At 39.7% G+C, this 14,063-nt stretch overlaps 2 protein-coding genes across 2 annotated transcripts; both read right to left on the reverse strand.

Moving 5' to 3' along the window:
* Nucleotides 1-1,826: 1,826 nt before the first annotated feature.
* LOC307253080 (troponin C, slow skeletal and cardiac muscles-like) lies at nucleotides 1,827-7,077 on the reverse strand. The gene is made up of 6 exons (XM_080030936.1): nucleotides 6,969-7,077; nucleotides 5,093-5,123; nucleotides 4,082-4,228; nucleotides 3,841-3,955; nucleotides 3,149-3,285; nucleotides 1,827-2,133 (listed from the first exon to the last, which is right to left on the reverse strand). Exons 1-6 carry the CDS (start codon nucleotides 6,990-6,992, stop codon nucleotides 2,102-2,104), a joined length of 486 nt encoding a protein of 161 aa, XP_079887062.1. The 5' UTR covers nucleotides 6,993-7,077; the 3' UTR covers nucleotides 1,827-2,101.
* Nucleotides 7,078-9,938: 2,861 nt separating this feature from the next.
* On the reverse strand, nucleotides 9,939-13,580 carry LOC307252933 (protein FAM107B; the record flags this gene model as incomplete). The annotated part of the gene is made up of 4 exons (XM_080030755.1): nucleotides 9,939-10,076; nucleotides 10,768-10,909; nucleotides 11,956-12,058; nucleotides 13,529-13,580. 4 exons carry the CDS (start codon nucleotides 13,578-13,580, stop codon nucleotides 9,939-9,941), a joined length of 435 nt encoding a protein of 144 aa, XP_079886881.1.
* Nucleotides 13,581-14,063: the final 483 nt, after the last annotated feature.

Genomic DNA, 14,063 nt, shown 5'->3' on the forward strand with positions numbered 1-14,063 from the left:
GACAAAATATTGTTCAACCCTGATCTCTTCACCAACCTGCAAACCTGTCTTAATGAATTGCTTATTATGAACCCCCTCCACACACACACCAACAACCCCCAAACACCTACACACATACATTTGAAGCTCTCATTAGATCAATCTCTTATACGAAGGGAAACAAACAATGCAAACCAGTTTTGCACTAATAAACTGGCTTTAACCTACCTGAACATAATTCATGTTTGAGCGTAATTTTTTAAATCAATGCAAATAATATAAGTGATAGAGTCTTCCAGTAGAAAAGTATACATACCATTTCTGCCCCAGCTAAATGAAAAAACAACTGTGAAAATGCAATAAAATGCTCCACTCCAATAATGGACAGGTTGTACGTCCTCCTTATGTCTTCATCTTTTTGACTAAGGTTACGAGAGATCCAAAAAAAAGTTGCAGCACTGGGAGAGAGAGAGAGAGAGAGAGAGATGGAGGGGGGCGGCTCAAGGCCACATTTTAAACTACAGAGATTTTCAGGTTGCTGACACTTCATTATGACAGATTATCCCGCTTCTTGGGATCATCAAAAATAGTCAATGTTGTCCGGACCACATAGACATAGCCGTCAATAAATGAACAGCTTATTGGGGTCCTACAAAAAAAACTAACAATAAAGAAGCAGTTACTGTCAATCAGCTAGCGGCATCAATTTCCTTTAAAGTAACAATCTTTACCTGCCTTGTATTGACAGGGGATCATCCCGAAGGCCCCACAGCCTTATGTTCCTGAAATTGGCAATTAGGTTCAGGCATCAACTGGGTAAGGGGACAGGGAGAGGTTAGAATTGGAGTGGCACACACACACACACACGCGCACGAACACACACACACACACACACAAACACACACACACACTATTCTCTATTATTGTATAGTTAGACTACGTAGAAATGTGGGAACATAGAGCTGTGGGAACATATACACGCTCCCATTGACAGAAGGGAAGTTTTAGATTTCAAAACAAAAGGCCACCAGCCTGTGACACCGATACATCTAAAGAGAAGAAAGGTGAATAAAGAGAAGAAAAAAAGAAAATAAAGATATCATGTTGTCAGTGTTATTTCTATAGTGTGCCATACATTACTTGAAATAGAAATGCATCTTTTGTCATCAAAGTTCCATAAGAGCTCCTACACTAGGTGGCGGTACACGCTGTATGTAGGACTAGTGATGTACTCAAACGCTCCATCCTACTCTCCCACTTGCTAATACTGTTCTGTCGCCAAGTCAACAAGTACATTCTCCCCTTGATCCGAGGTCAAAGTTCATGTGACATCAGTATTAGTACAACACCACTGAAAGGCCTCCACAACTCCCACTTTCTCTGCTTCACATTAAGTCATCAACCACACTTATGACAGAGCATTATGCTTAAGCTACATCACAGTTGTCCATCTTTAATCGGTTGTGAGCAAGTGAAGCATGACCAAAACCAGCCTAATGATCCTTGAAAGGTGAGGCTGCATGATTGAAAAGGTTTATCATATCTTCATAAAATTCAGATAAGGGCAAACTTCTCATATAATTATGAAATGTTGTTTGTAATATTAATTTAAATGGTAAACCATAACCTAAATCTACAGCAGCATGTTCTAATAAATATTATACGCATCACCCCATGGAAATTATCATGAATGCACCTTCAAATTCAACCGCCTGACCAAAATGAACCAACCTTTTGGCTCTGAAAACCATAAGGTTTTTAGGACCTAAAATCTCTAAATCTATCATCTCGAGTCATCGTGTTCAAAATGTAAAATCACATACAGTAAATATGACAGACAAGAGATGCAAATGTGAAAATCTTTTAATGAAAATAGTCTTTTTATTCACTTTGATGTATCATCGCTATCGGAACTAAAGATATTTGCAGTCAATGAGATCCCATTCGCAAACCTCCCAGGAACTCGGTGGTGAGAATAACTTGGTCTGCTGAGGACGGGTGTGTGGTGTGTCTTGTTGAAGGCAGACAAAAGGTGGAGGCATGTCTTCAGAAATGGTCTTAGATGATGACGCGGTCGATGGAAAGTAGAGATGCTGCAGATCGAGGCCTTCAGCTGAATCCTTTATTCAACACCTTTCATGAACTCCAGGAACTCTGTAAGAAAGAACACATAGTCAATATACCGTCTATATACTATACAATGACATATGATATATAATGGATTCTCCTGATAGTATCCCTTTTCCCATAGGTTTCACTTTAAATACATTAGGTATGTAAAACCAGCTGACTGCATTCCCCCACTCCTATGCTAAAAGCATTGTAGGAAAGGTGCATGAATACAAACTTTAATGTTATCCAGGATTATCTGTACATTCATTCAGTTTCTTATCGTTAAAATACTATAATAGACTCCTGTTAAGTAATGTAGGCCAAATATTATAGATACACAGGAATTTGGGGGATGAAGTGGGGATTATAAATGGAGTGAGTACTTTCTGGTCTTCTATACACTGCAAGATACAGGTTGGTTTTCTCTAATTTTTGATTATGTCCAAAAGCAATGATTCGAGATAAATATCTTGAATAAGTTTGTTGATAAATGTGTGCAAACAAATTTTACATTTGGCGGAAGAATAGTTGTGCGTATTGGAAATCCGCCCGCTTGATTTAAAAGGCTTAGAGGTGGGTTAGCATGAAAGCCATGCAGTGGCTAGTGCCTCACTTGATGTCCCTAATAGGTGATCATTTAAATACAGTTTCTATTATTGAAACAATGACGACAATCTTCCCCTTTACAGGAACCATTTGATTTTAGTTGCCCACATTCAGCAGCTTAACAGTCCGATATTTTTCTCTGGAGTTGGTGAAGACCAAACCAGAACTAAAAAAAGAGTAAATATTGGACAACCACAACTCCAGATGAATGCAACTTTTTTGACATGTTGAACTTGTTTTTTTTTTGTTCACCCCAAAGTGGTCAAGCAAATAAAGACAAAGGATGAATGGAGCTATAATCACAGAGTTTGCTTGCAAAAACAAAAAATCTGAAATGTGTAAAATAACAGTGCCTGGATGGCATTATATTCAAATCCTTCCTTAACATCTTCTAAGTTAAAACACTTAAACCACCTCTCTTTAAGTATTTAACAAAGACTTCCAGTTTTACCGTCATAATCAATTTTCCCATCATTGTTTTTGTCTCCGTCCTTCATCAGCTCCTCGATGTCGTCTTCCGTGATGGCCTCTCCAGTGGACTCCAGCATGTTCTTCAGCTCTTCTAGGTCTATGTATCCATCTCCGTTCCTAAACACGAGATAAGGGCATCGGTCTTATACTCATGATCTGAACACTTTTAACACAAAACTGTTCTCAGCGTACTTTGTTAACCCATATTAGATAATTCTTACACAGTCTGTTACAGTGTGATTTTGGGTACTGGTCAAAGTCAAAGAGATTTGTTTCAATGAAGTGATATGTAAAATACCATCTTCCAATCTTCTAGTGTGAGTCAGCACTATTAAAGACCTACTTTACCGGTGGAAATATGAAGGTGTATTGAACTCTGAGATCCTATGTAGCATAAATGTGCAAACATTTTAAAAATCGGTTTATCCTAGCCTGGGAAAAGGCAGAAAGAGTTTTTTATGGTCTCACTGTCTAACCCTACACTTCCTGTTTGACATCACACATGGTAAAATGAAGGGTTAAGCTTAACAGGACAGCTGGGTCAGTGGAAGACTGAGGGAAGAAAAACCTAATTTGTTATATCATAATTGCGATTTTATAATGATAGAACGCCGGTTCCGTATGGGTGAAGTATTCCTTTAACTTGAAAATAAATAACAAAGAGAGACCTACTTGTCAAACATGCGGTACAGGTCGGCCAACTCTTCCTCTGATTTTCCTTTGCTCTCCTCCTTCATGCAGCGCACCATCATGACCAAGAACTCATCGAAGTCTACCGTGCCGCTGCCTGCGAACATACACCATGGTATTAGAAACACTCCACATCTCAAAAATCCAGTTCCACACTCGAATTTACACTCCAGTCGCTCCCGAAGTCAACAGTGCAACAGCAACAGGCTTATTGGTGCTTTACCATCTTCATCCACCTCGTCAATCATCTCTGTTAACTCTTCCGGGGTGGGATTCTGACCCAGCATCCTCATCACCTTGCCCAACTCTTTGGTGCTGATGCAGCCGTCCTCTGCATCCTGGATGAAGATATCAAACGCAGCCTTGAACTCTAGGAAGGGACACAGCAACTGTTAGTGGCTGGCAAGGAGATCTTTCGGTTACTCATGACTGCAAAAACGGAAATCCACATGAAAAATGGAACACAAATAAGGATTGCTGACATTAAAAAAGACATCTAGAAATGTTATAAAACACGGGAAAAAAAATCGGAAGTAATTCACAAGCAGGGCCAGACACTTCTTCTTGTGTACCCTTTGTTATAAAGGTCTTGGGTTACTTATACTTTCCTGGGAAGAATTATAATTTAGTTGTAATTGTAAATTATAGGGAAATGTGGATTTTTAAGAACAGCTTTTTGATCACATTGTCCTGGAACTAAGCAGATAAGGATCTTTGAATGGTGACACAAAGATGTGGATACGCAAAGAAATAAGTTAGCCTATCCGTCTGTGAAGTAGATCTGTGACAATGTGAACAATCTGTGACTTTTCGTTGCTCCAGGATACAGTATATGCTTTAAAGGACAATCCCCTTGAAACAATGCAGATGGTAAAGAACAAGTCTTGGAAAAGTTCCTGCTGTGTTACAACAGGGCAATACAATAAATCACTCATAGGACTCAAAGCCAAGTCCATGACAGGGACTTCAGGGATGTGTGCACTGCAGCCAGTCATAAATGTGTCACTGATCTCATCTTTAAAAGGGAGGGTCACACTGTCAGCCTTAAGCCTTATACATACTTATATTAAGGACTTTGCATGTGCATCCTTTATATTTATTTTATCATTTCAGCAAATTGTGAAAGTCAATCAAACTTAAAGACTTTAACTGATTAGTAGTATTGGTAGTGACACCTGTGGTTAAGTGTCATGATGTTAAAGTAGACATATGATATAGTAGTAGTAGTCCTCACCATTCTTCTGCTCCTCTGTCAAGTTCTCAACCTTAATGGAAAGAAAACCAGGATTATCATTGGATTTGTATACATATTCATATGTATCACTGTGTTTCTCACACTTTCACTTCTTTAACCACTGCACGTTGGAGCAGAGCTTCAGCTTCAGCTCCCTTACTATGGCGATAATCTCAGGACTGTGCTGCTCTCTGTGCAGTATGGCTGCAATGTCACACAGCTTTCTACACTTACTATTCTTGTTGTTTGGCAGAGTATACCATGGGGGGTGGGGGGCTAGGAAGGCGGTGGTCCTGTGGGCTAAGCTGGTACTGGTGTCACCCATTTGTTTTAAGACATCAGCTGTCCTTTCTCTTCTTCGCCTGAACTGTCCAACTGTTCTATTGTCAGGCCCAGCCAGACGTATGAACTAACACAGCAGCGCGTCAATCCGTCTCAGCTTATCTCACCCATTGTTTCAGTGGCATACAAGTTCATTACACAGAGGCTCTTGTTCTGTGCAGCTGTCAAACCTATTTTCTTTCTTTCTTTCCTTTATTACCAAAAAAAATTAAAATTAAATAATATTTAGAACGTGGTCATCACCACGGTGGAATATATACTGTAATACTTGGTCAAATATCAACACAAACGAGCACGACTGCAGACAGGAAACTTTGAATGACCTGATGTCATTTTTTACATCATATTCCAATCATTCTGATCAGTATATTTTCTGTAATGCTGTGAAAAATTGGTCTACACACTGATGGAATGAAACTGAAAGAAAATACAGAACCTTTATATTCTTCTGACAGTTCCTTGATTTAGATCATTTATATTTACACTTTACAATAAGGGTCCATTAATTAACTGTTAGTTAATGCTTAGTTAATGCTAAATAAGCATTAACTTAGCATTAACTAACCATTAATACCTGCTCAGTTAATGCTTAACTAAGCATTAGTTACATATGAATAGTTCATGCTTAACCAACCATTAAGTAACCCATAATAACTTATTAACAGTTAGTTAATGATTTATGAGCATTAACTCTGCATTAACTAACCATTAATAGCGCTAAGTAAGCATTAACTATAAGTTCATTAATGTACCCTTATTGTAAAGTGTTACCCCCCTATTTGAAATGTAGATTCTAACCTCCGCCCGAGTTTGTAAAAGCCCTCCTAACTCCCACCTCAAACTACCAAGGACATGACCTCAGTGTCCTCACCAGAAACTACAGCTTTGACCAGAAGTAGAAATTGAATATATTTATTTTTCAATAATCCAACACTCTATCCCTGAGGTTCTCCTTTTCCAAATTATCCTACACATGTCCAACACAAGGACCTTGACATATACTGTACAATTTAAGTGAAAAACACATGTGCTAAACTCAATTCTGCAGTCTAAATCACTGGTTAAAGTTATTTTGTCTGTCCATCTTGCATGCGATGCAGTCTCATTGCTGACAATATAATTTAAACCAATAATACAACAGCACAAACTATGGGACCTCAAAGAAACATCGAGTTGAATCAGTGGATATTGTAGCTTCACAAAGATAGAAGTCACTGTACCGCTGTAGTAATGGATTTAAAAAAAAGTGTGTGTCTTTCTTTTCTGTGACTATTGAACTTGACTTTACTGGAATTAGAGAAGCAGCTGTCACAGTTAACAGCTGTCACAATGGCTTCTGCACTTTAGCAAATAGATGTGTGCCAGTAGAGGCCTCCCATATCATTCCATGCGCCACAGTGTTGCTTCTTGTTTGTTTCAATATATTTTTCTATGTCAAGGACTTTATATGTTCCATGGTTTTCTGATTATTACAAGCTTTAGAATAAATAAATAAATAAAACAGCATGTCATATTTGGCCCTATCGGTACTTACCGCTGCTTTATATACGTCATCCATGGCTGCTGGTTTGTCCCTGCCTCTGACACACCACTGCACTCACACACAGGACAAATACTGCCAACAGGAACGGCCTCGGCCTTTATGGTAGGAGGAGTGTGGCACTAAAAAAGCCCTCGGCCCATCCCGCAAAATCCAAGGGTGATGGAGGGAGAGAGAGACAGAGAGATCTATAAATAGGAAACAGCAGGAGCCACCCCAACAATAGTTGAACATTGACAGCAGCACCTTAGCATCAGTTAGGTTAAGTATGAATGAGACCCTATATGTCATTTTAGTCTTAGATTTCACCCCTACTGCGTGGCAGAGCCTTAACCTGGTATACACATATTCTGGTCAAATTGATGTTTGAGCAGAATGTGACATCTGTTTTTGTGTATGAAGAATTTTCCATATATGAAATATCTTAAAAATATTGACTCTGGTCTCACAGGTTGTCACAATAAAAGCTTGAATAGCACCTTGTTTATGTGCTGTGATGTTCACAGGTAATCAAACTAAAGTATTGATACCTGTTGTGGACGGACACATTGTAAGGTAGGGTGAAAAGCCGGCCGTTACACCGAGGGGGGAGATGCAATACTGTTATTTCCTGTTGTTGAACTGAAATGTGCACATAAAAAGTGACAGAATGAATAGTACAATCTGACCAATCAGAGCGTAGCGAGGGGTTGAATGGTTTGAACTTCATAGCTTCACTGGATCAGAAAGGTATTTTGGGGGGAGGGGGTTCCTGAAGCTATTGGCCCACCTGACTTCTGAAAAAGCATACTGACAGCTTTACTGCACGCACTGCCACACAGGGACAGCCAACAAGACTGTTAAAGTAACAGAGCAAGATTTATTTAAAGCTACCTGGAATGATGCCCATAGACAGCCTTTAAACGGTGGGACAGAACTACTTTTTACTCCCTGTAATTGAAAAATATATATATATTATATTTTAGTAATTCAGTTTGTTCTAAAATAAATAAGGAGGCAGTACAATCTATGACAGCTGTTTAATCTTTTTTGTACCTGTGTATATTTTCACTTATTGGCTTTCATTTACCTAATCCAGTACATCTGCAAGAAGTCAATATCACCCTATATCTGTTGATCAGTCTGGCTACTGGTGCTCGCAAGGCAACGTGAAGGGTCTGTTGCAAAGTCCTGCCAACAATCGGGAAGGCAACATAGAAAATGCTTGTTGGGTCAATCGTATCCATTTCACCATAAACACTTCAGCTCTCCCTGTTTGCACATTTTGAAGGTCAGTCACACTATTCCGATTGAAGGAAATAAAGGAAATGAGGTTTTCTTTACTACATACAATCCTCCATGTTTACTATTCCCTGAGAATAGAGTGGCGTCGGATGTCCACATTACAATAGATACACAGATAGGGCTATTTTGAATGTGTGTCCTTGACTAGAAATAGTAGTCCTCCACCGGTGGGGAGGGTGACAGAGGGACTATGGCGATAAATCTATGTTGTGAGGCTAACGCTATGCAAGACAGACAGATAGCACCTGCCTGTGTGCAGCAGCTGTAGTAAGCTCAGAGGCCAGAGGACAAGCTTCTGATCTTAGGCCTGGTCTATTAAGGATGGACAGTAATATTTTAACTAATCTATTGTTAAATTGTATTGACAAAAGGGACACCAAGCTGAGCCTCACAGGTTATCGCATGGCTTCAAGACACAAGACACTTGTGACACAAAGAGTTTCAATAGACCAGCAGAGACACGCTTTACAAAAATGTATTGCTTCTGTGTCATGTCAAATGTAATAATAAATTGGGATTTAAGTAATTTGTGACTAGCTTAACTGACACTGATGTAAAATGGATGATGATTAACTATCAGCTAAGGACTAGCACCAGATTTGAGCAAAAGACAGCCCAGTCAGAGGTGACACCGTTCTTCTACCTCAGACTTAGCCAACTTTTTCCAAACAACATGGCCATAAGACAGACATAACTTACACAAACGTACAAATAACAAAGGCAAGAACAAGATTCATTTATTTGTTATTTTTATTCAGGAAAATTAAACAAAAAAAGTTAAGACTTTCAGTAGTAAAAAATAAATAAATAGATATGATTTTTTTTAAATAATAAAACAAAATGCAGCTGTTAGTAAAAAAGCAGTTAGGTTTGATTGTGCATTTTCTGATTCATCGGTCAGATCACCGAAGGATAACAACTGTTTTTATTAGAGTTGTCTTGAGCAGATGCTCTGTGCCTCCTCCCTGAGGCATGAGAGAGAGAAAGATCGAGAGAGACATAGAGAGAGAGAGAGAGAGAGAGGAGACTGTGAGAGAGAGAGAGAGAGAGAGAGAGAGAGAGAGAGAGAGAGGAGACTGTGAGAGGGATGATAAGAAGGGTCATTTATGATGCTGGCTCCTCTGCGGATATACCTCTGACTGTAGATATCTAACAGGGATGACTGGACTGATCTGTTCTGCTGTCCTCACTATTCTGTCCAAATTTAGCTTCATAAAGCACCTTTCAATTGACCCAAAGCCGCTTTACAAAGTCAGACATAACAAAGCATGCAAAGCTAAACTAGCAAACAAATGATCTCAACACTGTGTCACCCGAATGGGTAGCGTTATCAGAATCTTTAAATGTCCCACTCTGGCATTTTAATAGAAAATATTCAGTAGTTTCATTAGCTGATATCATAAAGAAATCTTTGACATGCATTCACAATCATTATATAAACAAATCATTATGAAATCTTAATCTGCTACATACTGTTGATGTTTAACAACTACTTTATCAAGCAAAAATATTTACAAACATTTGTCTTAGACAAGCGGCAGAATTATTATTGTTATATTTTACATAGCCATAAAAGAATACTGTTTCCACAAGTATCTGTGAAAACGTGTCCAACTTAAACCCATATGCACTCATTGTCTTTCAGCATGCACTTTGTAGCTCTTGGAGGATGTGTAAAGTTCATTCTTGTGTAGCACTTGAGGAGTTTGCAGCCTTGTTCTGCATGGCTGAGTGGATCTTTCTTAGGTTCTGTCGGACTCTAACAAATTCCATCAACTGGGCTTCCTCCTGTACTTTCTCCTCTTCTTTCTTCTCCGTCTGACAAGAGAGAAATAAGAGGCTTGGCCACTACATATCCACGTGAAGATGGCATTCAGTCATAACAGATGAATATTTTTTAGAGATAAAGAACACGATCAAATTTGAGTCAAAACCTGCACAACAATACAAGGCCCTTTTTTAATTTAATCAGCAGTAGATTCACTTTGCATCATTTTACTGTGAAAGGGATGAAGGTGCATCACCTTAGGTCACCTAGGGTTAGGGTTATCCTAATCCTAAGGTTAACCCTAAACCTAACCCTTTTCAACATAAAAGTAATATGGGACATTGGTCTGTCTAAAGATTTCCAAAGTATGAGAAAAAACAACCTTCTCTCTCTTTTCCATGTCCTCCTTTTGAACCCCCACTATGATGTCATAACGGGAGAAGCTGAGGGAGTGTTTCAGACAGAATAACAAATGCACACAATATGTTTCCATTAAATTAAGCTTTACTGCCAATACTGAACTGAAAGTGGGGGCGCCCTTAGCTCAGTTGGTAGGGCGTCCCCCCCATGGGCCTCGGCCAGCAGCGGACCCGGGTTCGATTCCAGCCTGCGGTCGTTCTCTGCATGTCACTCCCCTCTCTGCTCCATTTCAACTCTATCTCTACACTATCAATAAAGCATAAACATGCCAAAAAAAATATCTTAAATACTTAACCTAAGCCTTTAAACAGGTTTTCCTACCTGTTGCTGTTTTTGTTGACGTCTGAGCAGCACGCCCTCCAGAGGAGTCTTGCTCTCTTCCCCTACCTCCTGGTCCTTCTGCACCCTCTTCCTCCTCTCCAGCACCGTCTGAAGTTCAGACCTGCTGCTCAGAGCCAGACCCCTTAGCCCATAGAGGAAGAGACAGAGCAGGCGTAAGATGAAAATGCTTCAGTTCTACCCTATCAATTAAAAAGAAAGAAATATGTCAATTTAAGAACTGTTATTTCTGTAAGTCGGTCTACAACCCCTCTGGTCCATCCCATCCATACCTGTTGCCATTTTTGTTGCCAATGGATTTGGTTTGAATGACTTAGGAACCCACAGGTGTTATTGAAACACAATTGCCATTATCACCTATAAGCAAAGGTTGATTTGCTTGAGCTATCGTGTGTATTATTGGATGTGCAACTTGAGCATTCCTTAAAATATGAAACTGAAAATTTGAGCCAGTTCACATGTGTAAGTTCAAGTTGAAGTTGTATCCTGTTATTTATTTATTAATGATACCACATTTGGGTCTCTGTAACTTACCCATACACTCATGGCATTATATTTGCTGTCCACCACACATGATACAACTGGGAAAATAAAATCACCAACAGGGTTTTAACCAGTTTCTGAAATTTGGAAGCCAAGAACCAAAATACTTTTAAATTAATCTTCGGATCATGAAAAACGGTGTTAAGATCTACTAAAAAAGAACTTCTGGTTGGAATTTTGTGAACTGTGAGGTCAGATAAACAGGCAGCAACACAAACATCCATTGCTTTCACTGTTATGGTGTGTGTTATCAGGGCAAGCCGACAGTGGAGCCAGGTCACTCCTCCTATTGACATATCACTTTACACAGATTCATGCTCACAGTGGCCTACGGGGCTGCAGCGGCATGGAGAGAAGGTGTATGATTGCAGGTGTGTGAGAGAAAGAAAGAGACTCTCATGTATTCTTAATGACACCTGCTTTAGAAAAGAGAGAGACATGAGCTGCATTTTGATGATGGATACAAAAGCACATTCATTTTTACAAAAGCTTGAGTTAACATAGTGGCCCTATGCACATGTCCTCATTATGAAAAGGAATAAGGCCTGTTTCTAATACAATCACATTAGATTTCCGAATCATATTTTAGGAAGGATTTGACCATTGTGTTGCTCCTATGGTACCTACCTCTTGTGGGTCAGTAGCAGTTCCTTGTGAAGCTCGTTGTGAGTCCTGGAAGACTTAACGAGGTTTGACTGACCTGTAGGGGCTTCTGCTCTGACTCCATTATCTGACGGAGAAATCACATGAAATAATGCATTAAACACATCAGAACAGCGTCTTATCCCTCAACACATGAAGATCGAACTGTGCAGCAGCAGGGAGAAAATAAAGAGATTTTGTCCAGCTGCCCATTCAAATGGTAGAATTATCATGAAAAACTCTGAAAAACATGCATCTTATTGTATTCAGCCGCTGTGGCAAGTGGTGTTTGCATTGCTTGTAGCTTGGTGGTTTATAACATCACATACTGTATGTAGGAGGTAAACGTTTCATAAAAGAAACATTCAACATTTTCTAAAATATAATTATCTTATTTCTTAGAGTGAGACATATTCTCATCCTGATGGTGCCAAATATAGAATGTCATCAACCACATTGGATTGCCGTCTTGTTATAAAACTGCAGAGACCTGTCTTCTTAAAGTTGTACCGACCTCTTCTGTGATTGCCGCTCTGAAGGTGAGTATTGTTTATCATCCTGCTTCTGGAGGCTGGCTGGATATCTGTATGTGTGTGATTACTGCTGTTTGAAAAAGAACCATTGAGGGACATGGCAGCCCGTTGGTGAAGTGTATTCAGTTGGAGTAATACTTCTGGAAGAGGGATGGAAGGATGGTTTGGCCGTTGTGGGAGACTGAAGGAAGGGGCAGGAGAGGTGGTTCTCAGGGCATGAAAAGGATTGATGGAGGGCAGCACCTGATGACCTGGCCTGGCGCGCCAGCTCCTGCTGCATGCTGGGTAGCTGCTAGGTTGGGAGAGGGAGCAGAATCAGCATCATGAGAAGAGAGTTTAAAATTAGGAAAACAAAGCGGACGGACACACAGTAGTTTGGAAACAGATAGCTTAAGTAGAGATGTATAATTTATCCCGTCAGTCAGCAGGTGTACATGTAAATGGCTCATGACGGAGCAGATAAACAATGGAACAGTGACAGAGATTCTATGCCAAATCTACAATCTAGCTCAGTGAACTAGAAACCAGGAGAGGCGGGAGAAAAGAAATGGTGTAGGATTACAGAACTAGAAAATGAAGAAACTGATGAAAGGCTCGTTGCATAACAATTATTAAACCAAAAAAAAAACATCAATATGTAAACTCTGGATGTTGCATCAAATTTCAACAAGAACTGATATTACTTTCTTGTTCTTTTTGGTATGTATACTTGAAAGACAGAATTACATGTACATGTCAATTGTTGACATGGGGATATAATGACATGCCTAACACACATGTAACACTGTATGTAATGCTACAAAGATTATAAGAACCGATTCTAAAAAGGCAGACATTGTGCATTTCTCATACCACATCACATCTAGAATATTTTGTGATCATGTGTTTTAAGAGCTTGCTGAAATTTAAGCAGGTCACTTCCACAGAGGAGGAATGCATTAAAAACCCTGCCAGCTGCATGTAGATATACACTTTACATTACGGATTAGAATCTAAAGGAACATGTAAACAGAATTAAGCCCTACCTGTGTTGTGGTGGTCCTTCATGAGAGGCTGCTGTCTGAGAACATTAGCCATCGTGTGGAGCTGACGGACAGTGATACTATTGAGAGCAGTGTTACTTGAGAGCCCTGACTGGGCACTCTGTCCGGCCCCTCATGTTCACAATTAACAGGGAGACACTGTTCGATAAGTGGGACTAAGCCATGCAATCCTTATGACAAGGCTTTTACCCGTTTATATTTCATATACAACATCCATGACATCATTGGTCGACTCTGCAGACAATTCTGTCACTTCTGCTGGGATTCTACATGATCTTATTTTTTTCAAATAAATATACTATTATTATATGTCCGTGTTTATGTAGCCTATATTCAAAGGTTTTATCACCATTCTATCACATGGTGTGTTGGGTAAAAGGGTGGGGGAAGACTCTGGAATGTCTGGATGAAGCCACTGTCACTGATGGGGTGGGGGGGGGGGGGGATCGTTGTCAATGTCCCTGGTGGAAGTCACTGAGGTAGTCAAACAACTCCACAGTGGCAAAGCCCCAGAGAT

The sequence above is a fragment of the Ammodytes marinus genome (assembly GCF_949987685.1).
Source record: "Ammodytes marinus genome assembly, chromosome: 7".
NCBI classification, from domain to species: Eukaryota; Metazoa; Chordata; class Actinopteri; order Uranoscopiformes; family Ammodytidae; genus Ammodytes; species Ammodytes marinus.

Bases quoted from the DNA above. Each gene is read 5' to 3' on its own strand.
- LOC307253080 (XM_080030936.1), bottom strand. From the start codon at position 6,992: ATGGATGACGTATATAAAGCAGCG. The intron at 4,229-5,092 runs GTGAGGACTACT...GTCCCTTCCTAG, and splicing joins GACAGAGGAGCAGAAGAATG to AGTTCAAGGCTGCGTTTGAT. The intron at 3,286-3,840 runs GTAGGTCTCTCT...TCTCGTGTTTAG, and splicing joins CTGTACCGCATGTTTGACAA to GAACGGAGATGGATACATAG.